The 26,604-nt window shown below is 35.0% G+C and overlaps 1 protein-coding gene across 2 annotated transcripts; it reads right to left on the bottom strand.

The window, feature by feature from the left end:
* Nucleotides 1-115: 115 nt before the first annotated feature.
* Nucleotides 116-15,470, bottom strand: LOC131165284 (arginyl-tRNA--protein transferase 2). Of its 2 annotated transcripts, XM_058122940.1 has the most exons (6): nucleotides 15,141-15,470; nucleotides 14,659-14,697; nucleotides 13,042-13,192; nucleotides 10,580-11,698; nucleotides 1,042-1,330; nucleotides 116-477 (listed from the first exon to the last, which is right to left on the bottom strand). In XM_058122940.1, exons 1-6 carry the CDS (start codon nucleotides 15,295-15,297, stop codon nucleotides 373-375), a joined length of 1,860 nt encoding a protein of 619 aa, XP_057978923.1. In that variant the 5' UTR covers nucleotides 15,298-15,470; the 3' UTR covers nucleotides 116-372. The 2 variants fall into 2 exon arrangements, with proteins under 2 accessions (XP_057978923.1, XP_057978922.1); XM_058122939.1 differs by having other exon boundaries at nucleotides 116-1,330; nucleotides 15,141-15,459.
* Nucleotides 15,471-26,604: the final 11,134 nt, after the last annotated feature.

Here is a 26,604-nt window from a genome sequence, read left to right on the forward strand (position 1 = left end):
AATGACCATATACAACACCAAGAAAAGCTACACAATTCCATTTCCCTAACATAGGCTTATAAAAAGATGGCACAACCATGAACTTCTGTTCTCATCCAAAACCCAAATAAAAGCATTTCAAAATCCAGTTCCATTCAATTCACGAATTAAGGAAACTGATCGAGCACAAGAAATACATAAAAATTGGAATCCAGGGTTCATTGAACATGCATCAATTAAAAAACTATCCCCAATCCAAAGAAACAAACTCCAGAACAGCACTCCTTTAGGCCCCTACGCTACATGCAGGCAACAAATTCAACCTCCACTATGGAACATCCCCTTCTGTTTCAAAGCTGGAAAGAGAATCACACTACCGTCTTATCCAGTACTCTAGTCAAGTGAATAAACCATTCGCTCTGAAAGCTCTGCGCCCACTGCCTTCGCATATCTATGCAGGCAACTCCTATGGGCGGGAGTGAAGGCGTGTCTTAAATCCTTCAACAAGAAAAGAAACCAATAATTACATTTCATGCAATCTATATGAAAAAGAAAAATGTTGAACTAAATAGAAATTCCTTCAACTTCATGTCTTATTATTAAGGGAGATTATTTTTGTTGTAAAACACAACCACCCTCGTCAGGAGACATCCTCCAGAGGCCAGGATGATCAAGTTATTCAACATTTGGGGATGAAGCATAATGGGGAGACTGGGGATAGGAGAAAAAAGAAAAAAGAGAGAAGAAAGGGGAAGATCAGAACCACAGGGGAAAAATCAAAAGACAAGCAAGTCGCACTGATTCTGTTTTGTTTTATCACTCTCTTTTGGTCACCACATCTGCAACATGGACTCTGAGCACGTACTTCCTAACTAGCTATATAATAGCATAGTCCAGATAAGAATGAAGGAAATATTTGGAGTCATCCACCAGATACATTGACCATGTCAAACACATCGGTTCGCGTTGTTTCTGCTTCCATTTTGGCCACATTGAAGATTTTTTTTTTCTTTTTTGGCTTGGCCAAGTACAACCAAATAAATAGTTTGCAATTCTGCATACCTTGTATCTCAGACGAGACTCCTGCAGTCCAATCAAAACATTATTAAAATCATCACCTTCCATTTCCCCATCAGAGTTTTCAGAATCAAGATCGTCTATTTCTTCTTCTTCATCTTCATCCATAATATCGTTCGAGTCCCCTTCACGGCCAAGGTCATCATGTTGCTGTTCCATCAGATCATCTGGAATAGGCAACAAGGACTCTCCATGTTGTGAAGTGGAAAAATCTGATAAGACAACATGTGGCCTTGCATCAAGCAAAGGCTTTGCAATATCATATGGTACCCACCTGGAGAAACATTCAGTTCCTATCAGCAAAAGAACCAAGGCAGCATAAATACCTATGTACTGTAGGACAGCCAAGAAACAACGAGAGACTGGAGAGAGAAGAGATGGAGGAGATTAGAGCAAGAAATAAGGGGAAAGGAGAGAATATGAGGAGAAGAGGAACGTAGGAGGGAGAGACAGTAAGCGAGATTTGCACACTATGCATGGACAAAGTACTTACACAGCCAACATTATAGTAAAACAAATAATTAAAAAGCATCATCTAAAAAAACTAAAATTACTCATAATAACCCTAAATTAATGAAGACTTCCAGAATAAGCAAATTTTCAAAACAAAGTTGCATTTTCTAAATCTATAGCTAAATAAGGGCCTAAAATCCTCCATTGTTAGTCCATCACTCTGGCGTCCTTTATCTAAGGGGCTGTTTGGCGTATCATTTTTGTCAGTGAGGAGACAAATTATGATAACATATTGATTTATATTGCTAGTTCTTTGTTTTTACTATCATCTTTTCAGTTTCTTCAAAAACAAAACTGATAACAAAATCTTTTAATATCCAAAATTAACTTTGCAAATCAAATCACTCATTTTATACATATTTTTTAATCAAAATTAAAAATAACTGACCATGTGAATTTAAAATATAACCGAAGTAAAAAATATCCATAAAATTTCTAAACATTTTTAAAATAATATTAATAAAAGCCATTCAATTTTTTTTTTTTTACCATTATTCAATTATCATGCACAATAATATTGTTCTTGCAGCAGTAAAAAATGAGCTTTGAAATAAAATAATAAAGTAAAATAACTACAATAAATATCTATTTTTATCATCATTTTTAAAATTTATATTTTTTTATTATTTTAATCTTATTTTTAATTGTTATTTAGTTGAATGACAAAAATGAGTATTGGCCTTACAAGACTTAACATCCCGTTTTGATACTAACAAACAAATGGAACTTAACATATTTGGTTGAGTAATGATATTTCAAAATTCAAGTTTTTGAAACTCAAGAATATGTATACAAGGATGATCAAAAGAAGCTTAAAGTATGAATTTCAAGATAATATTTTAAAGTTTGAAGAATATGAGAGAAAGCTTAAAAGTAATATCAAAGCTTGAAAAAAAATAAGAGAGACAAAAGAAAGTAAAGCAAGAGAGTTCAAAGAAAAGACAAGCATGAAAACTCAAGCGCTAAGAATGTCCAAATGTTTTAGAAGTCTTTATATAAGTACTTTAATGTTTAAAAATCATTTGAAATACTTTGAAGCTCTTTAGGGAATCTTTAGGGGATATTTATAAACTTAGAGACTTATTTTAAAATCTCGAAAAATATTTTCTAAAAGATCAAAGCAAGAGAGCAAAATTAATTTTGAAAACTAAAAATGAAAAACCAGAAGAATGAACTGGTTAGTCAACTGACTAGTTTGCACAGGGTTTCCTCAGCCGACTGACAAAACACCAGAATGAATAAAATGCCCAACCGACTGACTCTTTTGACTTGTGATTAGTCAGCCGACTGATAATTTATTGGAATTAATTTTTAGACAAACATAATGCTATCAACCGCCTGTCCAGCTGACTGACCGACACAAAATTGACCCAATTGAGTGAGTCAGCCGACCGACTCCACGGAGATTTTGAAATTCAAACTAAACGGGAAATTTTTCAAAATTAATTTTTCGATTTCAAATCTTTTGTGAAATTGATCAAACACTCCAAGTCAACTTGGTAAATAAGGAAAACTCTTCCACAAAAAAAAACTCTATAAATGCCTCTTTAGACTCATGAATCAAATTGAGAGAAAAAGCAAGACAAGCATCCTACGTTCATACTCTCCAAAAGGCCATACTTGCTCATATCCTTGCTGGGAAAACTCTACAAAATTGCTGATTGATCAAAAGTCTTGGTTCTGATTTGCAACTAAGTTTTCTTTATCTATAAGAAAGAATCTTGGTAAATTCTATACTTGAGCTTCATTATATTTCATCTTGGTATTTAAAGTTTGAAGTATATAGTGCTGAAATTGTACTAATCTACTCTTTAAGAGAGTGTTCTTGTACGCAGCTATCATTTTGTATTCTTGTAGTGTTTTTGACGATTCCAGGATTGTTGGATAGTTAGCTAAGCGTGGGGGATAGCTTAGAGAGGTACTGCTCTGGCCTAATTAAAAGAGTGACCGAGTGAGGGGGCATCACTTGGAGAGGCGGGCTCTAGACAACTGAAGGAGTGTGTAACGATGTTGTTCCGCCCGGAAAAGAACTGATATAATGAAATCCTTTGGTGGTTTGCCAAAGGTGAGGACGTAGGCTGGGGTTACGCCGAACCTCGTAAAAATGCCAGAGTCACTCTCTTTCCCCTACTCTTTTTATTTTCAGCACATATAAACTGTGTGGATGTTTTAAATTCATTCATCTTAAAAACTAAGGGGATTGAATTTCAAATAAAGCTGAAGTGTAATTTGTTTTTGAGCTTGCGGAAACCGAAAGAAAGTACGTTGGTTAATCAATATTTTGCGGAAACCGTAAGGGAGTACGTTGATTGGTTAACACCCCAAAACCTATTAACTAAGGTTTATTTGAAATTTGAATTTTGGGAAGAGAGTGGATGTTTTGTTAAATATCAATTTTTAAACAAATTTTACAAATAGAGGGCCTGATTCAAAATTTCATTCACTATAGGGCTGCAAACAAACTAAACATCTTGATTGAATAATGTGTAGTTAATTGATTGGTTACTTACTTTGTGATTAATTGGTTTGATTGATTGATTGAATGTTTATTTGTGTTGTGGCTGTAAATTGAATAAAAGACTTAAGCTTTTGTTGTGTATTGAACACATCAATAAAAGGTTAAGACCTCATTAAAAACAAAAAGAATTCAAAAGAAATTTTAAAACCCAATTCACCCCCCTCTTGCGACTACACCTTAGTTTTCAATTGGTATCAGAGCGGGGTTATAGCAAATCTTAATTAGTAGCTATACAAAGATCTTGATGGCACACTTAGGCGTAGCTCCCTTTGGAGAAGGACAATCCTCAACTAGGTCCCCCCTCTTTTGTGGTTTAAACTATACATTTTGGAAATAACGTATGAGGATCTACCTTCAAACCATGAATTGGAAAGCTTGGGAGGTCGTCACGGATGGTGATCTAATTCCTACCAAACTAATAGATGGAAAACAAATCCCTAAGGAGAAAAAGGACATGATTGAAATAGATCACAAAATGCTGCAAGTAAATTCAAGTGCAATCAATGGTTTGTATTGTGCTCTAGATATTAATGAATTCAATAGAGTCATGGCCTGCAAAACAGCCAAAGAAATTTGGGATAAACTAGAAGTAACCTATGAAAGAACTGTAGATGTAAGAGATAATAGGATCGATATGCTCACTAGTGAATATGAAGCCTTTAGGATGAATCCCGAAGAATCAATCACTAGTATGTACACTAGGTTCACCCATATTATAAACTCCTTCAATGCACTAGGAAAGACATCCACCACCTATGAGATGATTCGAAAAATTCTTAGAGGGCTGCCACCAATATGGGAACCAAAAGCCATAGCAATAACTGAAGGAATAAATCTTAAAAACACTTCCCTAGATGAACTCATAGGTTCTCTCCTCACATACGAAATGACCATGAATGAAAGAAGTGGAAAAACTAAAGCTCAAGAATCCATAGCTTTTCAAACAAATAAAAGCTTTAGTGATGATGAAGAAGAGATGAATGAACATGAATTAGCCTACATATCTGAGAAACTTTCTAAAATCCTTAGAAGGAAGAATAAATTTACAAGAAAATCAAAATCTAAATCAAATGAAGAAGAAGAAGAAATTAGAAAGAAGAAATCAAGAAATAAAATTCCTACACGTTATAATTGCAACAAAGCTGGATATATAAAATCGGAATGTCCACTACTTAAGAAGGATTCCAAAAATAAGAAGGCAATGAAAGTCAATACTTGGGATAATCTAAGTACAAGTAGTTCAGATGATGAATCAAGTGACAAAGAGGTTGCTTATACTTGCTATATGGCATGGGATGATTGATGAAGAACATTGTTCCTCATCCAAATTGGATAATGAATATGGTAATGATCCATCTAATGAAACCGATGATGAGAGTATATCATCTTATGAAGAGTTACAAAATGAATTATTCAAAGCTCATAAAATGTTAGTTAAAGTAACCAAACAATATATCTCATTGAAAAATAAGAATGAAGCTGTCATGAAGGAATTAGAATCTAAAAATCTTGTTGAAAGAGAGAAAGATTTAAAAATCAAGAGATTAGAAAGCAAAAATGAAAAGATGGTGAAAGAAATAGAAGATCTAAGATTCCAAACTTCTATGGAAATTGAGAAAGACATATATATTTCTGCATTAAAAAGTAAAATCAATAACTCGTCTCAAGAAATAGTGAAATCACAAGTGAATGGTGATGGCAAGAAAGTTATAGAGATAAATGATCTCAAAAGTCAAATTGAAGATAAAGAAAAGATCATTTACAATTTTACTAGAGGGAAAGAAAATTTTGACAAAATGATTGGATCACAAAGAATGTCCTTAAACAAAGAAGGCATAGGATTTAATGGAACTGAAAATAAAAGGAAAAAGAATCTCTACATGGGATACTTTATAAAAAGCCTCCAAAGACTATGTCAGCACCTCCTCAAATGCTTACACGCACACCATATGCTATCCACGTAAGAAAACGTAGAAAAAAGGACACATTAAGTTCAGATGTCCATTAAGGAGGAAAAATGTAAGAATTAAACAAGTATGGAGAATAAAAGAAAAATCAAGTCTTAACAAACCATCAGGACCCAAGAAAGTATGGGTACCAAGATAAAAGTCTAGTTCATAAATGAAGGACTCCATAGATGTTAGGTATTCCTTTAGAATTATGAAAGAAACTTAATCACATCTTCTACAAGGATATTGAATTGGTTGAATGAAAAATGAGTTTTAAGAAGCTTACTGATGCTTATCATATTAAAACTAATAAAAATTGTTGGCCTTAATCAATGAATGAATCGTACAAGGCACGAGTTAGAAAACATTAAGATCTGCAAAGCAAATTTTGGAGTTCACATGAAATCAAAAGAAAGAAAATCTGAAGCAATATGAAAAATATTTGAGCAAAATGAGAAGTAGTTAAGCAGAATGAAAAACACTTAAGAAACATGAGCAAAATTGTAGCACAATGCAATATTATGCTCCATGCCTCTATGATATGTTGTTATACTTACATGCTTACATACTGATATCTTCATAGTGCCAAAGACATGAAAATGATTTGACTTATATTGATAATTTATGGCTCACTATATATTGAAAATTTGAGCTTGAAGTTTTTTTTTTTTTGTAAAAGAGGGCGGCACCTCCATTTATTTATTAATAAATGGAGCATAATTTTGATGCATGAATTTTGATATGACATTGATATATGAATATGAAATTAATTCTTGACCATACATGTTAATGATGGATCACATAGATAAACTTATTTGTCTTATGCTGCTCCTTGTACTAAACTACATATGCTTATTGATAATATTCTTTATGTTAACTAATGTCAAAAAGGAGAGAGAGTTAAATTGAAAATTTGGCATCTAAATAATTTGGTATCCATGAGCAGTGCATGATGTGACATCAACATTAGTATCTATGAAGTATATTGGTATCCATGAATATATCAATTGGTATTTGAGCAAGACAACATAATTATATCCATGAGCATGTTAAGATATTGATGATATTAACATGATATTGGTATTTGATATTAGTATCCATGAGCAAATACATGATATGAATCAATATTTGAAGCATGGGATGATAAACTTAAAAGCATAATTGGTATCAAATCTGAATGTATTAAATTCAGGGGGAGTATTATGACTCATTGCTTGTATTATGATTTTTCCCTAATTTTCAATTGTTATCATATGAGATTATCAAATTGGTACCATGAAATAAACAATTGGTATCATGAATTAATGTCAAAGAGGGAAAGAATGTTGAAAGAATGATGAATTATGAATGACAAATATGACTTTTAAAATATTCTTAGCTAATATGAATGTTGTACAACATATGCCTAATTGTAAATTTAAAGATGTCATAATACATATACAATATGAATGACAAATATGAAATATGCATGACTATTTGACTATTGAAGCACACTACATATACTATATTGCAATATATTGGGAAGTGTGTGTTCATATGTTCATATGCTCAAAATATGATTTTATTTGAACTTAATCATTTTTTATGTCTTACTCTTTTTTGATTGATGTCCAAAGGGGGATAAGTTTTGAGCAAAAAAAATTGAGCATGGTATTGAAAAATTCAAACATGATATATGTATCAAAAGGGGGAAAAGTATTGAATGATCTTGAACATGAATAACGTAATGAGCATGATATTGTATGATATTGAAATTGGTCTTGAAACTACAAATATTGTTAAGATGATGCTTATTTTAAGGGGGAATCTTTTTAAGGTTTACTCAAATTTTTGCTCTTTGTTTGTCAACATCAAAACGGGGGAGATTGTTGGTCTTACAAGGCTTAACATCTTGTTTTGATGCTAACAAACAAATGGAACTTAACATATTTGGTTGAGTAATGATATTTCAAAATTCAAGTTTTTGAAACTCAAGAATATGTATACAAGGATGATCAAAAGAAGCTTAAAGTATAGATTTCAAGATGATATTTTAAAGCTTGAAGAATATGAGAGAAAGCTTAAAAGTATATCAAAGCTTGAAGAAAAACAAGAGAGACAAAAGAAAGCAAAGCAAGAGAGCTCAAAGAAAAGACAAGCATGAAGACTCAAGCACCAAGAATGTCAAAATGTCTTAGAAGTCTTTATGTAAGTACTTTAATGTTAAAATATCATTTGAAATACTTTGAAGCTCTTTAGGGAATTTTTAGGGGATATTTATGGACTTAAAGACCTATTTAAAATCTCGAAAAATGTTTTCTGAAATATCAAAGCAAGAGAGCAAAATTAATTTTGAAAATTAAAAATGAAAAACCAGAAGAATTAATTGGTCAGCCGACTAACCAGTTTGCATAGGGTTTCCTCATCCAACTAACAAAACACTAGAATGAATAAAATGCCCAACCGACTAACTATTTTGACTTGTGATTAGTCAACTGACTGACAACTGATCTGGCCAGTCGACTAACATTTTTGAACTAAGTTCAATCAACCGATTAACAATTTATTGGAATTAATTTTTGGACAAACAGAATGCTGTCAGCCGCCTGTCCAGCCAATTGATCTGCACAAAATTGACCCAGTCGAGTGAGTCAGCCGACTGACTCCGTGGAGATTTTGAAATTCGAACTAAACGGGAAGTTTTTCAAAATTAATTCTACGATTTTAAATCTTTTGTGAAATTGATCAAAGACTCCAAGTCAACTTGGTAAATAAGGAAAACTCTTCCACAAAAAAAACTCTATAAATATCGCTTTAGACTCATGAATCAAATTGAGAGAAAAAGCAAGACAAGCATTCTACGTTCATACTCTCCAAAAGCCCATACTTGCTTATATCCTTGCTGGGAGAACTCTACAAAATTGCTGATTGATCAAAAGCCTTAGTTCTAATTTGCAATTAAGTTTTCTCTATCTATAAGAAAGAATCTTGGTGAATTCTATACTTGAACTTCATCTTATTTCATCTTGATATTTAAAGTTTGACGTATATAGTGCAGAAATAGTACTAATCTACTCTTTATACGCAGCTATCATTTTGTATTCTTGTAGTGTTTTTGACGATTTCAGGATTGTTGGATCGTTGGCTAAGCGTAGGGGATCACTTAGAGAGGTGCTGCTCTATCCTAATTGAATGAGTGACGGAGTGAGGGAATATCACTTGGAGAGGTGGGCTCTAGCCTACTGAAGGAGTGTGTAACGGTGTTGTTCCGCCCAAAAAGGAACTAATATAGTGGAATCCTTTGGTGGTTTGCCAAAAGCGACTACGTAGGATGGGGATAAGCCGAACCTCGTAAAAAACCCGGTGTCACTCTCTTTCCCTTACTCTCTTTATTTTCAGCACATATAAACTGTGTGGATGTTTTAAATTCATTAATCTTAAAAACTACGTGGATTGGATTTCAAATAAAGCTGAAGTGTAATTTGTTTTTGGGCTTGCGGAAACCGAAAGGAAGTAAGTTGGTTAATCAATATTTTCCGGAAACCGTAAAGGAGTACGTTGATTGGTTAACACCCCAAAACCTATTAATTAAGGTTTATTTGAAATCTGAATTTTGGGAATAGAGTGGATGTTTTGTTGAATATCAATTGAGAAACAAATTTCACAAATATAGGGATTGATTCAAAATTTCATTCACTACAGGGCTGCAAACAAACTAAACATCTTAATTAAATATTGTGTAGTTAATTGATTGGTCACTTACTTTGTGATTAATTGGTTTGAGTGGTTGATTGAATGTTTATTTGTGCCGTGGTCGTGGATTGAACAAATCAATAAAAGGTTAAGACTTCATTAAAAACAAAAAGAATTTAAAAGAAATTTTAAAACCCAATTCACCCCCCCTCTTGGGACTACACCTTAGTTTTCAATAAGCATTTCAATCAAGTTTCTAATTTATTTTAGTTTTAGAAAGATTAACCAAGTTGCTGGTTTTAGTTTTTATTTATTGTTTTCAGTTTTCATAAATTTTTACAGTGATCCTAAGACTTCTGTTTGGCTTGATCATTCAAAGTACTTTTCTAGCTTTTGAAAATAAAAGTTGAGTTGTTTATTGGGAGTGCCAGCAAAACAATGGATGACTGCAGGAACTGTAATGTACTTCGGGAATTTAGCCAGCAAAAGAGAAAAAAAAAATGCTACCAATGATAATTTTAAACTTGATCACTAACCATACCAACTGCATGCATGAAACAAGAAACTAACACTTATAGATTTTCTAATTTTATAATGATACTTTAGATGAAAAATATAGAAGGATGCCAGAAAAGTTTCCATATTTTTAGGTTAAAAATTTTCTTGCCTTTTTGAGCATTTTAAATGAGGCCCATTCAGCTGTAAGTTACACAACTAAAAACAAGTTGTGAAAAGACTTATGAAGGGTATGGAAAACCACTCATACTTCTGTGAAACAAATGAAAGGTGCTCAAAACAGAATACCGAAAGAACTTGCAATTTGTTTGGGATTCTTTATAGTTCATGCTCCAACTAAAGAAAAAGAACTTACTGGTAGCGCAAGGGACAAAGAAGCTCGGATGGGCGATATGCTGCTTTATATCTCATCTTGCTGCAGGAGTGGATGTAGTAGCCAAGATAATAATATTGAAGGCTAGGACAAAAGGCTTGATTCTCTTTTATCCAACCTATTTCTTGGATGGCTGAATATTTGCCTAGTGATAAGAAGGCAAAGTCTGGGTCCCAGAATAGATATTTGCTTGACAAACATTTGGGTAAAATATCTATCACACCAACAGCAACTAACTGACCGTCAATCCAATATTGCTGATGGAAAGAACCAAAGCCACAAAGCGGAACAGTACCATCACCAATAGATGGAACATATATTAAGGGAGTGTCGACCAAAAATCTCTTATATGAGCTTTCAGTGACCTGATTTGGTGTATCATTATGCACATTAATTTGGTATCTTCTATACAAGGCATATTCTTTCGGATCAAAACTGGACCTTTTTAAACGGATCTCAAGCTTCTGTCTTTTAACCCTGGGATGTTCAGGTGTTTCAGGGCTTTTCTTCAGACAAGCGCCCTTATTCTCACATTCTGTCAAGGTCGCTTCAGGGACAGTAGCTCTTTGAAGCCCTATGTCCAAAGAAGCTTGCTTTGAGGCAGAATAAAAATTAATGTGGCCCTTGCAAGCTCTGATAGACAGACCAAAGCTTTCTTCCAGTTGACTTGAAGAACTTGCCAGCTTTTCTGCAATAATATCTGGAGAGAGTTTTGGAGATAACCCATTTTCTTCAGAGCTGTGTCTTGAAAAACTTGACTGGCTGACATCCTTTCTAGCTGATTGTGCCTGCTTTAAAGTGGCTGCTATCTGAAATGATATGTTGCTGGAGTACAAGAGTTCTTCAGATCCCTCAGCCAGTAGCTTCCTTTTGGCTTGCAAAACTTTTTTCACAGAAGCTTTCGGTAATTGAATATGGTGAGGGAATTCCCCATTTCTAGTGCATGTACCAACCACATTATCAAGTTCTTCTGATAACTGACACATAAATTGTTCTTCTTTGCTGTTCTCTTCATGGTTATATGCCAGTGACTTTCCCACTGCAGAGCTTGAAATGTCATGATTGTCTAGTTTTTTAACATCCAGTGTGCCATCCAGAAACCTGGTCATTAGATATTATTGCTGTCACTGTGGACTTCACCAGAAAGTTAAACATGTTCTACATGAGCATAATATTAACAAGAAGGCAACGCCAAATTAATTAATGCATGGAATGTGGAGGAGGATGGGAACAACAAAACTCCACTCATGCTCCTATAGAACCCCATTGATGACACCCATCCCAGGGGTTTAGCTAATCAGTGTTTGAACTTTGAAATAATCCAGCAAAAAACATGGCAAGATCTGAGAAACATCTGAAACAAGAACAAAATTGATGCAGTCAGAAAAATGAAATAAAAAAGGTCCTTTTATTATCGGCAAGCAATGATTTGGTGGAAGGATAATGAAAGATGAGATTGAAGATGTACGATGTACTAGTGCAAGGTGATCATATTGTTTCAATTAGAAGTGCTGGTTACAAAAAAAAATTTTCAATGAATTGGCCCACGATTGTACAAGCAATATCTTGGAGTCAAGTTTGTAGAATACACGAATAGGGATGAATTTATAGATCATAGGCATTGATTTGATGGTAGAGGAGATTTCCCTAGGAGTTGGGTATTAAAAGAATTGTAGCGATACTGTTCATGATACTGTGACACGTTGCTGTAATACAAATACTGTTTGCAGGCCATTTTGGCCTATTTTTATTCTGCATTGAGTCTTATTTATGAGTATTTAGTTTGATATCTTGTGCCTTTCTTCAGTTTATCTGGTCAGTTATCTAGGGTTGAGATTAGTTTAGCTTCAAAAGTTAAGCTTAGTTGTTAATAGGTTTAAACCAGTAAGAGTTTATATAAGCTTTGTATTGGCTTTCTCTTCATTGGAATGAAGCATTATCATTCATGTTGCAGCTAACTAATTCAATTAAACCCTAGCGAGGCTTTCTTCTCCCGGAAGCAATTCCCAGCCCCTAGTAGCATAAGGCTAGTGGGCATCTTCACTATTCTAATTATTTGGCTCCAAATCAGTTTTGAGTCCCTTTTTTAGCCATAATTTCCCATATTGCCCAATTCCCTTTACAAACTTAACCCTAAATCAACTGCCCCAATCCTAATGTCCCCCAGTTATGATGTATCAAAAATACATCTTGAGAGAGCATTGACTTTTTTGTTGCTTGGAACTTCTACTGAAGGGAGGTTAATATCTCGCATGCCTATAAATGCCCAATACGGAGGTACCTCAGATTTTTTTTTAATAAAATCACCATGTCTTCAATTTAAACAATGTCATCAGAATTCCTCTAAAGACCTTGGACAAACAAAATGTAAGTTGAGAAAGGAATTTGAAAGGAACCAACACAGCAGGAAGAAACTAACACATATAAATGCGATAGAACAATACCTTTGCATTCGTCTAGACACTCGAAGCTGCTCCTTAGAAGGAACAAAATCACCTGCCTTCAAACGGATGGTATAAGATGGGCAGCATGTCTTTTCCATATCTGGTTTGTAAAGGAAAGAGCCAGATCTTCTCCAACCTCTGTCAAGTAGATCTGCAAAAGAAGCATTGAATTTCAAATAGCCATCAAAATTAAATTTTGTTTCCCCTATAGCCCATTTGGAACTTGGAAAATATTAGGGAAAGAAAAGGAAAATTCAAAGGTATCCATTTTATTATGTTTGGTTATCAAGGAAAGTGAAAAAGAAAATAAAAATTTTATATATATACCAAATCAGTAAATAAATTTTTGATTTTACACATCAATAACATTTAATTTTCTTAAATTTTAATCTTATTAGAACAAATATTCATTTTTAATTGTATTTAATATAGAGAGAAAATATAGTAAAAAATGAGTTTCCTTCTTATTTTTCTTTATTTTCCCTTCCCCAAATAAAATCCTTGGTCCAACAGACCCTATATGCGTGTTTGTGTGCACACGAGTGCATCCACATGGAAAGCAACTAGACAATGCTGAAATGCATAAAACGACATGAACCCAACTATACAAGTCCAAGCATGTAGCATTATCACCTACACACCATGGCAGTAGACCCTGTGGAATTCTCTAAAAAATTACATAAATGAAAAGCCAAACAAAAAGTCAGGTACCAAAACATCTAAATAAATTCTTACCTATCCATCAATCTATTTATCAACCATCCTTGCCGAAAAGTTTAAAATAAAATAAATAAAAAGAAGAGGATAAAGATAAAGCAGCTGTCAACAAAACAGGAATAAACATTACAATAGCACAGGCAGTCGTAATCACACTAAAAAATAAAAATAAATGAAAAAATAAAGGCATGTGTCGCCTACTAGAACCAGAGAAGACATAAAATTGTTCTATCATGTTACACTACTATTCAACTACATATTTCATAAGTGCAAAATCCATTATTTGTATTGCAAATTTGCAGGTTTATTTTATAATGTTTCTCCATCAGGTCAATACTGAAACTTGTAGTCAAAATAAGGAGAGAAACAAAAAATTTGTCAAGCCGACCTAGAAAATTAGGATGAAGGCAAAATTAGGATGAGTAATATGCCAGGTAGAGATCCAGAAGGAACAAAGGAGAGAGAATCCTGGTCGGTATTATGATTGGACTAATGACTCTTGATCATTTAACAACATAGCATATGCTAAAGATAAAATGAAATAAATTTTACTTCATCTCATCAAGTTATTGAAGATCAACACAATACAAGGACTCGTGAATTTCGTTCATATAACAACATAGCATATGCTAAAGCTAAAATGAGATAATTACATACTAAATCTCATCGAGCTATAGAAGATCAACAGAATATAAGGTAATTGCAGGAATACAAAAGAAAATGATGACATATGGAGCATTGTTTCTAAAATCAGTGATGTCCCCTCTTGATTTTAGCAGCTGGGTATGACAAGAGGACACCATTTCATTATCTAAACAATCCCCCGGCACTACCATATGACTGAAGGAACCTTATACATAAGTTCACATCCCGATTTGAGGAGAAGCCAAAATTACCAACCTTGGTAGTCATAAACTGTAAGGCTGTGCGCCCATAAACCTGCAAAAAGAAGGCAATAAAAGTTCAGATTTCATACAATTAATAATAAATGGCATACAAGGAGAGAGAGGGTTGGGGGGAGAGGGGGGGAATCAAGACAACTAAAATTTTACAATACTTAAAACATCAATCCACTCTACTTGTCATTTCTCGAGCTACTGATAGTCAAAACTATGAAATTCAGAAAGCCTTTGGCACCCACCAATACTCACGCTAATGTTAATCAGAACCCCATGTTCGGAAAATGGGCAACAAATTCCCAATAAAACCACAGAAATTCGTGTCCCTTCTATTAATAATCCGATATTATGCTTTCAAACAATTCAAAAATTAATTAGACCTTAAAATTCAGATGAACTACAACAACAAATCACCCAAACTTTCGAGTTTCCGCTACCCGATCAAATATGTAAACACAGAGAAAATTGGAATCAGACACGAACCGTGAGAAATGCTAGTGCGACCACCGGATTTACAGTAGCCGCAGGAGCTCCGATGCTTGCGTACATCAACCACCACGCTCTCCCTTCTATTGCTGCTTCTGCCACCCTGACCCGCAGCGCTGCTACTGCCAGCCTCGTTTCCCGATTTCCCCGCCATTATCGGCTTATCGGCTGATCTGGGGTTAATGAGCCGATTCAGCCCTCTCTCTCCCTCCGAGTCTCGACTGCAAGTCCCTCTCTCTCTCTCTCTCTCTCTCTCTCTGGAATTTGTACGTGTTTTTTTTTTATTAGTTTGATTTGGTTTTTGGGGTCTCAAATATTCTTCGAATGATGCCCAAGGTGAGTTTTAATTCTTAACCTGCTAGTATTAATTACTGAATAGAACTTTGCCGTCTGCGTCCGAAAATTGCTTCGGGGTATACCATTAGTGGGCCCTAGGGACATATCAACCGTCTGAGATTTTTACATTAAACATATTCAAATTTAATGTTGAAAGAAAAATTAAATTATGTGAAATAACCTCTTAATGTGTAACTCTGATTTAAATAATAGTTTTTTTTTTCTCATTTCTAATTTTATGCCTCCGTTTTTAAAAGAAAAAATATCTAAAATAAATACATATGTAAAACATATTGTTTGACTTGCATACAGTTAAATATTTAGTTCAAAAATTATTTTTTAATATTAATTTAAAAAAAATAATGAGAAATTGTTCTTTAACCACTTAGAGATACAATGAAACTTGTAATTTGGATAATTTTTAATAATATTTTTCATGCTTTTTGAACATTTTCTACGCTCTCTTAAGTGTGGCTTGATGTATTCGTTTCCCACATCCCATCGCTCCTCCTCCACCCTCGTGGAGCTCCTCCTCCTCCTCCTCTTCACTCCACCACCTCCTTTTCCTCCTTTGTCGGCCTCATTTTCCTCCTTGGTTACCTTTATTGAACTCCTCTTCCATGTATTGCTACCTCCTCCTCCTCTTCCCCCTCCTCCACTGCCACCACTACCTCTATTGCCCTTGCCAACCATGTATCATTCTATGTGTCAAATCTTAATTGCACAAGAGCAAATTTGTTATTTTTTCTAAATAACAAATTAGTTAAAATTTATGTTACTTACAATTGTTTATTAATTTTTTAATTAGATAATATCTAAAATGTGAATGAAATTGTTGTCGCAACGTCTTTAAAGGGTCCGTCCCAAAGAAAAGGAAGTCAAATCTCCAAATCACTTCAAATAAGTGGCAAACTTGATATCATGTGAAACTTGATGCAAATTATGGAATTGAGAAATTAGTTATTTGTAAGTTAACGGAGTTGTCACTAATCCCTACTATACCCCACTAAATAGGTGTGGGTATTTTTGTCTAATTTTCTCTTCAAGCTCTCAAGAAGCTTTCTCCATTGCTTGATTCTTCCATAAGACTTTTATTAGTGGTATGTTTTTACTGTGCAATTCTGGTTCTTTTTTGTCTAAGATCTGCACTGAAGCTTCCTCATATGTTAGAGCATCACCGAATTCTAATTCTGTGTAATTGATAACATGGGAAGGATCTGAAACGTATTTTCTTAACATAAAAACATGAAATACGTCATGTATGCTGAACAAAACTGGTGGTAAAGTTAGCCGATAGGCAACTAACCCAATCTTCTCAAGTATCTCAAATGGGTCAATAAACCTAGGGCTGAACTTACTCTTCTTCCCAAATCTCATGACTCCGTTTAGCGGTGCTATTTTCAAAAATGCATGGTCACCCACTTTAAATTCCAATTCTTGGCGGCAGGTATCTGCATAGCTTTTCTTCCGACTCTAAACTACACTGATTCTATCTCAAATAAGCTGAATTTTATCGTACGCCTGTTGCACTATTTCTGGCCCCAAAACTCGCCTCTCACCTAACTTATCCAAGTATAAAGGAGAACAGCACGTCCTACCATAAAGCACCTCGTAAGGTGTCATGCTGATGCTGGTCTGATAACTATTATTATAGGCAAATTCAACTAGCGGCAAATACTGGGTCCAACTACCCCCGAAATCCAATACACATGCTCGCAGCATATCCTCAAGTACCTGGATCGTCCTCTCTATCTGACCGTTTGTCTAAGGATGAAAAGCAGTGCTGAATGCTAACTGAGACCCCTACAAGCTCTTCCAAAACCGTGATGTAAAGCGTGGGTCACGGTCTGAGACTATAGATACTGACACTCCATGGGGTCGAACAATCTCCTGAATGTAGATCTCTGCTAATATGTTCATAGGGTAGCTAACTTTAATAGGTAGAAAGTAGGCTGTTTTTGTCAGTCGATCGACTACTAACCAGATGACATTTTGACCATGCGGTGCTGACGGTAACCTAGTAACGAAATCCATGGATATATGGTCTCACTTCCACTTAGGGATGTAGAGTGGCTGCAACTGTCCTACCGCTTTTTGGTTCTCAGCCTTTGCCTTCTGGCACGTCAAGCACTGCCACACGTTTTTTGTAAGAACCCGAATCGTGATATAGGGAATTAATTAATTAAGAGAGGGGTAAATTGGTAATTGAGCAAGCTTTGTTGATGAAGCCAGAGTTCGTCAACGAAGTCGTTGTAGTTCTCGGCGACAAATTGAGAGTCTCGTCGACGAGAAGTGGCCGAGTCAAAGGGTTATAAATAGATATTTTCATTATTTCTTAGCCAAGAAAACTCAAATTCTCTCTCTATCTCTCTCTAGAAACTCAACCTACTCTCTATCTATTTAGATTTCTTTGTCGCATGTAGCGAGAATCGTAGATCCAATGTTACCACAAGGATTAGGGAAGGATTCTCTACAAGTTCTAAGGATTGGATTTTCGTTTCGGGCATTCTCAGGTTTTGGCCCAAAATAGAGGTAAGGCTCGGTTTTCAGTTATGATTTGGTAGTCTTGTAGATAACAGAGTTGTGAGCGAGTTTTGTACTATGGGTTGTAGGTTTTGGAACTCGATTCACGATTTAGGGGCCTTGGAGTTCTGGATTTGTCATTCGGGAAAAGGTAAGGGGATTCAGTTCATGTCGGTTATTTTTGAAATCGGACTCGATATAACTATGGTTTACGATCCTGCATGCGTTTTGATTACTCATTTGGGGAAATCTAATGGGTAAAATTGTGGATTTTTCATGTGACAATTTTTGGGAAAAAAGGGGTACTGGGCTGCATTCCCTGGTTTTGTTGGAAAACATTTGGTATATTGTGTTATGTACTGTGTTAGGGATGGCCGTGCCTTGACTTTATTAAACTATGTGCGTTTGAAAAATCATGATTTATAGATTACCAAATGGGTGTGGTTTATTTGGTTATATGAGCATGCATGGTTGTGTTTTAAAATGAAATGCAATAGGAACTGGGTTCCAAGTTATTCCAGGTACTGAAAGAGTGTTCGACTCTATATTCGAGGGCGTGTGTTTACCACCTGCGACGTTGGCAAGAGTGTCTGACTCTATATCCGAGGACGTGAGCCTTACTGGCTGATCACCGAAGGGTGTGAATCTACCAGTTTGTACCAATATGATGCCATAGGAGCCTAAGATTTGCCATGTGTCGGGGACGCTGTGTTTCTCGGGTCGGCTACGGGCCGACGCTGGATATTGCGGGCCGGCTTCAGGCCGAAGGGTGTGACGACACCGGGTTACTTGATCATGTGTGTGTGCGTGTATGCATTGTTTTGTGGAAGTATTGAAAATTGCATTTAACTGTATATGTTTTGCTATCATGATAACACTCAAATGCCACATACTGATATAACCTGTATCTGCCTTACTGAGAGGTGTCTCACCCCTACTGTACGTACATATTTTTCAGGTCCTTCGAGTAACCGGAACTAACTACTTGGTGTAGGAGCATAGTGTTGGTGTACTGCGGGAAGTACCTGTGTGACACCCTCGATTTACGTACAATTTTTTTTTTAATAAATAAATAATCACGTCATAAATCCACAACATCCACAAATCGGCCACATCAACAATCCTAGTACCATTCATACAACCCGACCCGCATTGGGTACCGGGTAAAGAGTATTTTATTATATTCAACCTAACAGCGAAAAACAATATACACATATCAGTCAGAATACAATACCCATAGTATCAATATACATACAAATATTCACACTACCTTCCCATACTAAAAATTACTATTCAACTCTAGGGGAATTACATCTCCCCTAGTCCAAAAACTCACCCTGTGTATCAGGGTCTCAGCTCCCTACTATCACGGAGCTCTGTCACCCGGCCGGTCTCTGTTCCCTGAAAAATTTAGATAAATTGGGTGAGACACATCTCAGTAAGAAGGAATAAATTATTTACAGTGTGTGGCCAAATGAGTACAATTATAATACACTTTACTTTTCAAATCACCATTTCATTTGAGAAAATATACTAATATTCACATACACATAATCATATAGATATACAACACAAGCTTTTATAAGCTTAAAAATCATTTATCAAATTCAATGATTTCCAACACATATTTACACGCGAAGTTCCTGAGAATAGGGAAGATTACCCGCCCATACAGGTAGCTTCCCTTTGCCCTAACACGTTATGCAGCCGGGTATAGCCACATCTGATACCCATCAGGGCACTCACCTTACTTAGTAAGCCCTCAGGCGGAGAGTTTCACTTCGGTTTAATTATTTATATTATTAACTCACACTGTTCCATTTCTCAATTTTATCATTCTTTATTTCTCAATTTCCATTCTTTTTTTCATTTCTCATTTTAGCCAATTTTATCATTCTTTCACTTTTCATTTCCACTTTACTTTTCGGTTCATGAGTATCCTCGGTATCAAATACCAACATCACGTCTGTAACTCATGGCCACCCTGAGGATCTTTCTATACACGCCATGCTTCCCCCCATGGTCAAGGTTGTGCGGCTCGAAGGCTAGATCTAACCGCGGTTGGCCGACCCGGTTAGATCAAATATTATATCACATATCGCGTCTGTAGTACGACTGGCCGGCCTAATACCCTGATCCGGACTCAGGGGGCCCAACAACCCTACACAATGGCATAGTCGACTGTCACGCCACACGCTCCAAGAGTCCGTGTGGTTGCACTAACACCACTCGCAACGGTACCGTGCTAAATATCATAACCATCCAACAGGGTTTATCACCACATACCCGCAATCATTATGCGGTATTGACATTTTATCAATTATATTCCAGTATATCACAATTCAGTTCAATATAAATATTCTCATCATTTTTTGTGCACATTTCATCATCTCGTAATATCATATATCATATTTCATGTATTTTTCACATTTTCCCAAAATACTCATTTCTCATGCAAATAATTTTCACTCACAAATAAATACCACATTTCATTATTTTCCAATATCAATAATTCACAAAATCTCATTTTCCAGGCAAAACATTTCTACTCATATAATAATACCATATTATATTATTTTTCACTAATCAGATCAGTAATTCTCATTTCAATATTTTCTCAGAAATTATACATTATTATATTTTATACTTAAAAATATCACAATTTACAATTACTCAAATGCCACACAATTTATCTGATATTTATATCATAATAATTTTCAGACAAAATATCATATGTTTAATTTCACATATTCATTCAAATAATAATTCTAAAAATACTGCTATAATTTATTCCCCTTACCTGAGTTACTGAGAGTCTCCCTAGAATCCCAAATTCTACGCCCTTGGCGTCTGAAATTCAACTCCTGCAATTTATATTTTCCCCAAATTAATTAATCTATTTCTCCAAAATAATACCCATCTAGCCTTCCCTAGACTTCATATACCTCAAATTAATATTTAAACTATTATTTAATACCCCCACTTAATTTTCTAAATTTTACCTGCGGGTCCCAAAATTACACCCGCGGCGCTCACCCGAGCCCTAAATTTCAGAAATCCTACTTCAGTCTCAGATGCTTAATATTTTAGCATTTCTAAATTAATGCTAATTAATTAAAAATAAGCCCCTTAATAATCGCCGCACCCCAAATTTGGAGTTTTGGCCCGACACCCCCACGAGAATTCCGTCCCACTAGATTTGTAGAGAATCATCCCTAGATTCTCGTGGTGGTGTCCGTTAGTCAACTGGGCTTATATTTTGCAAGAAATTAAAGAAAAAGGGGGAAATGGCTTACCCCAGGGAATACGCTTACGCCGCTCCTACCACTGATCCGCTCCAGTAGAAATGACGGCAGCGGCGAGTGGAGTCTAGTGGTATCTTCAGATTTTCGATCGGGCGAAAATCCGTCATGAAATCTAGGAGAGAGGGAGAGAGAACGTGAGGAGAGAGAGAGAGAGATTGCAAGAGTTGCAGAGAAAGAATAAAGAAAAGAAAAGAAAGAAAAGAAAGAAGAAGAAGATGTCGTGGGGGGGGGGGGCTGCCTACGATTCTGAGAACTTACCTGAAGCTTGATAATAATAATAATAATAATAATAATAATAATAATAATAATAATAATAATATATTTAATTAATATTAATAATAATATATTTTATTAATAAAATAAAAGTAATTTTAATTAATTATTTTTTTCTTTTAAAATCTGATTAATTAATTAATAATAATATTTTTTTATTTATTTTATTTTTTATTATTTATTTATTTATTTATTTATTTTATTTTTATTTTTATTTATTATTTTTTTTTTGGAAATCAATCTGCTAATCTTTTATATATCTTTTTGGGGTTTTTACATTCTCCCCTCCTTATAAAAATTTCGTCCTCGAAATTTGTCATTCTCCTGTTTCCCTTCCTTAGTGAAAACACTTTCAATTTTTATTGATTACCCTCACTTATGGCGGAGGAATACCGTGGTTACAACGACGATTCTGGGAGATTACAACTATTCAAAATTCTCCCAAAACCATTCACTTTTCAAAACTAAAAACTCTATTTATCTTACGTTACACTATACAAATAAAACTCTAACAATATTCCATTCACTTGACTGGCTCAGCTTTAACTCCACTGAATAAGTGCGGATATCTCTGACGCATCTGATCCTCTAGTTCCCAGGAAGCCTCCTCAATGGCATGGTTACGCCACAGAACTTTTACCAGTGGAATCTTCTTTGTGCGTAGCTCCTGTTCCTTCCGGTCAAGAATTTGCACTGGCACTTCCTCATAAGCTAAAGTATCACCCAACTCCAGTGCCTCATATATGATCACATGGGAGGGGTCTGGGATGTATTTCCTCAGCATAGAAACGTGGAATACGTTTACAGTTTACAGTTTTATAGTATATGTTATATATAGGAGTGGATTTTGAGAGAAATAGGAGATGGGTAGATTGAAATGTGATCACATGGGAGGGGTCTAGGCCGCAAAGTTATATATATATATATATATATATATATATATATATATGTTTACAGTTTTATAGTATATGATGAGTATAGTATGATATTATCAGTATAAAAAGTAGAAAAACAGACGATACAATATGTTTTAAATTGTGAAAGAAAGATTTGTTTTACAGATGATTTATTACATTACAGTTTAGTTATTATTTTTAAAAGTATCCTTAACTTAGTTGTCACACACTAGTTATTGCACATTTCCACTTACTGAGCGTTGACTCATCCCATTACTTTAACATTTTTCAGGTGAGTCAGTTAGGCAAGCAGATCAGGCTCGCGGATAGAGTGTAGCTCAGATCACCCTGGTTATAGGGTGAGTTTTGACAGAGCTGTGTATGTTTTTGGGATAGATGATACTTGAGGGGCATTTTGTATGGTTTGTATATTCTGGATTATGGTATTGTACAGTTTATGTATAAATGGTTTTATGATTTGTGTTTTCGTTGCGTAAGAATGTTTATTGTATATACTTTTTTTTTTTAAAATGATAAGAATTTTGAGGTCGTTACAGAAAACATCTTATTATATAATTTATGCAATTAAAATAATATCATAAAAATCTCATTTTTACTTATATTATCATGATATACACAACGTAAAAATAAACTCATGTCATCTTTACTCACATTTTCGTGAAATATGCAACGTAAAAATAAACTCATGTCACAAAATTTTCGTGTTAAAAATATTTTCTTGAATAGAAATTAATGCTGTAAAATATCTGAGGGATTTAGAATATTTTTTAACTCAAAAATAATGCAAATATATTAAAGATAAAACTTGTAACGCCCTGATCCCGCCAAGTGGGGTCTAGGGTGTTATGAAACCTATCACATGTCTCCGATGCCATTCATGTAGCAGGAATGTGATGACCTGGTTAATTTCCACATTTTTTTTAAATCAATATCACAAATCCCAATTTAGCATATCATAATCCACCTGGACCCATGGGTACCAGGGATACATCAGCACACATAACAGAAGCCTAAGCAGTAAGAAACATACAATCACAATATTATAAATATGAAAATATCCATCACATTACCATAAATACTAGAGTCACTATATCCACTGTATTTCAGTATATACTTCCCAAAACAAGATCTAGGGACATTTCCCACAAAATCCAACTATCCCTACTAAAACTTACCCTTCAAAGAGAGCAAACAAATAGTACTAGATCAGCGGGGCTTTTCCCGCTCTCCTATCTGGGGCTCCTGAAAAGTTTATAAAATTTTGGGGCGAGACACCTCTCAGTAAGGGAAATAAACAAATACCAGTGTGTGGCAACATGAGTATTCCGTGTTATATATATACCATACAGAACATATTCAGTAACTATTTTGTCAAATCTGGGAAAACATATATATCATTAAAACATGGCAGAACATACTGCATTTTCATGAACATATTTCATCTCATATAATAATAATACAAAAACATTCGTGGTAGGTTAGTTGGTTGTTGTCATGTATTACCTCCACATGACTTGGTTGTGTGGCCCGAAGGCGGGTCCTGACAATGGTTAGCCGACCACTGCCAAGTCAAAAGTACAATCTGTAAGTCTGATGGGTCTGCCAGACTTAGTCCGTATACTAGGGGTGCTCACACACTTCTTAAAAACCACATCGACCATCCAATCTTACACCACTCCATACAGCAGCGTTAACACAGATATCATGATCATGATGACCATGGACACATAGCAACAGTACCGTGCAAGTGCTAGCTTAGACCAAGCCAACCAGTTTCTGATATCATATAACATATACTGAAACTGTGATACATGGATACCTCATATCATTAATTATCAAATCAAACATATCATTTTGCATATTTACGTATATCATAAAAAATCATCGGTCTGTACGCCGGTATTTTACATATTACCATAGCTCGACCCGTACGCCGGCATATCATAACACAACACGTACGCTAGCAAATCATTTCCATAGCTCGGCCCGTACGCTGGCAAACATATCCATAGCTCAGCCCGTACGCTGGCAAATCATACACATAGCTCGGCTCGTACACCGGCAAATTGATTACACGTCAAAACTGCGTAATTGGGCGTTTAACCCGAGCTTTATGGTTTATATTTTTAATTAAATGTCCAAAATTATCCAATATTTTAATGAAGTGCCAAAATCATCATTCTTGAACTTTATTGCACAATTTATGAAGTTTTGGTAATTTTTTGTCGCAGGAAAATTCTCGAGAATTAAAACCGACACCTGTTCGTATTTCATGCATAACTTTTCCGTCCGAGCTCCGATCGAGACGATTCAAATTTTTAGAGAAAGAGGAAAGGATTATCTACAACTTTTATGTTTTAAGTTTTGCAAGAAAAGAACTCCAGAAGAGCAGAATTTGTAATGAACAGAGAACAAAAAAATATAATAATTCGGGTCCTCTAAATGGGTCAAATCTCTCATTCGGGTCTAGGGCACCCAATGCCTCCTATTTAAGTTCCTTTGTTTCTTCCCCCTACGCAGGCAGCCCATGAGGGCTCCCCCTCTCCCCTTCTCTCTTTTCCCTTTCTCTTTTCTCTTTTCTCTTCTATGGTTTTTCTTTTGACTACTCTCTTTTCATTCCTCAGTTTCTCTCCTTGAACTCTCTCTTGTTCTCTCCTTCCGGCAGTTTTTTCTTTGTCTCTATTTCTCTCTCAACTTTCAGCACAGCCAGCCTCCTCCACCATTCTCTGCTGTACCAGCACGCAGCAGCGCCTCCTTGCAGGACTCTGGCCCCTCATTCCTGCTGAAACTCACCTCTACAACCAGCCACGCATAGCAACCTCCACAAGAAACCAGCAGATGCAGCAACCATGGCTGGGCTTTTCTCTTTTCTTTCTTATTTCCTTTCCTTTTCTTCTTTTCTTTTCCTTTTATTTTTATGTTAAGTACTGTGGTGTTATTATTCCAACTCTCTCTCTCTCTTCTTTTATTTCTTTCAATATTAAGTTGGATGCTACTATTTTAAATTATTTGCTGAAGTTATTTGGAAAGACAAGATCTTGAATTTTAAATATTTTATTATCATTGTAGTGGTTAATTATTTATTAATGTTTTTTTTTATTGTTTTCGGTGGTAGATTTAATTATTGTTCGAGTCATTTAGTTAATTTTGTTAAGGTTTAGTTTGGTTATTAAAAAGAAAAAAAAAAGAAAAAATATTGTTTTTGTTTTGAAGTTTCCCAAGTTTTAGTTTTTTTTGAAGCTCGGTTTATTTACGGTCAGATTTATCAAAGTTTGCATTTTTATTGTGTTTCGTTAGTATTTAAATTTAGGTTTTTATTTGTGTTTTTTTATTTTGGTTCGAGTTCTTGCTTTGTGTTAAAGTCTTGGTTTTTAGTGTGTGCGTTTGAATCTGATTGAGTTTCCTTGCCTGTGTGTTTTTAATTCCATGTTCAAAATTATCATCCTTAATTAGCGCGTGTTTTGATATTTCCTTAAGTAGATTAGAGTTTCCATCCTTACTCTTTAATTCGAAGCATGTTAGTTTTAGGACTTTAATTTATGTTTTTGTTTAAGTCTCCACAATCTTAAAAAACCCGAATCTAAACTGAGTTCAGTACAATTTTGTTTTCGATTTGACGAACGTAAATTTTGAGATTAAACGCATTCCCTGAGAAGACGATCTAGCCCTTGGGTTTAGTATTACACGACAGAACTCCTATACTTGGGATAGCTTCCGAGCTGCTCATTTTTCGAGTGAGTCACAAATATATCAAAATCTTGGCCCATATGCCGGTTTTCCATTATAAAAATCCGTATCATTCACACATTCCCAGAAAACAGTATTTCATAACAATTTTTACTCATGCCACACTGACAGGTTTTTTACATATTCAACATACCATCATTTTTAACAGTATTTTCCCAAATATAAATCATATATAAATATATTTATTTCCTAAAATCAAATGTTATAACAATATACATATTTTCATAAAATACTAGCTTAGTTTATCCCTTTACCTGATTCCTGAAAAGCCCATAAGAAAATCTGTCCCGCACCCGCAGGGTTCCCAACTCAACACCCTGGAAACAGCATTCCCCAAAACTAAAGTTCAGTATTTCTACA

The sequence above is a fragment of the Malania oleifera genome, chromosome 10, assembly GCF_029873635.1.
Source record: "Malania oleifera isolate guangnan ecotype guangnan chromosome 10, ASM2987363v1, whole genome shotgun sequence".
NCBI lineage: Eukaryota > Viridiplantae > Streptophyta > Magnoliopsida > Santalales > Ximeniaceae > Malania > Malania oleifera.

Bases quoted from the DNA above. Each gene is read 5' to 3' on its own strand.
- LOC131165284 (XM_058122939.1), bottom strand. From the start codon at position 15,297: ATGGCGGGGAAATCGGGAAACGAGGCTGGCAGTAGCAGCGCTGCGGGT. The intron at 11,699-13,041 runs GTATTGTTCTAT...TCTAATGACCAG, and splicing joins GTGTCTAGACGAATGCAAAG to GTTTCTGGATGGCACACTGG. The intron at 1,331-10,579 runs GTAAGTTCTTTT...ATGTTTCTCCAG, and splicing joins CTTTGTCCCTTGCGCTACCA to GTGGGTACCATATGATATTG.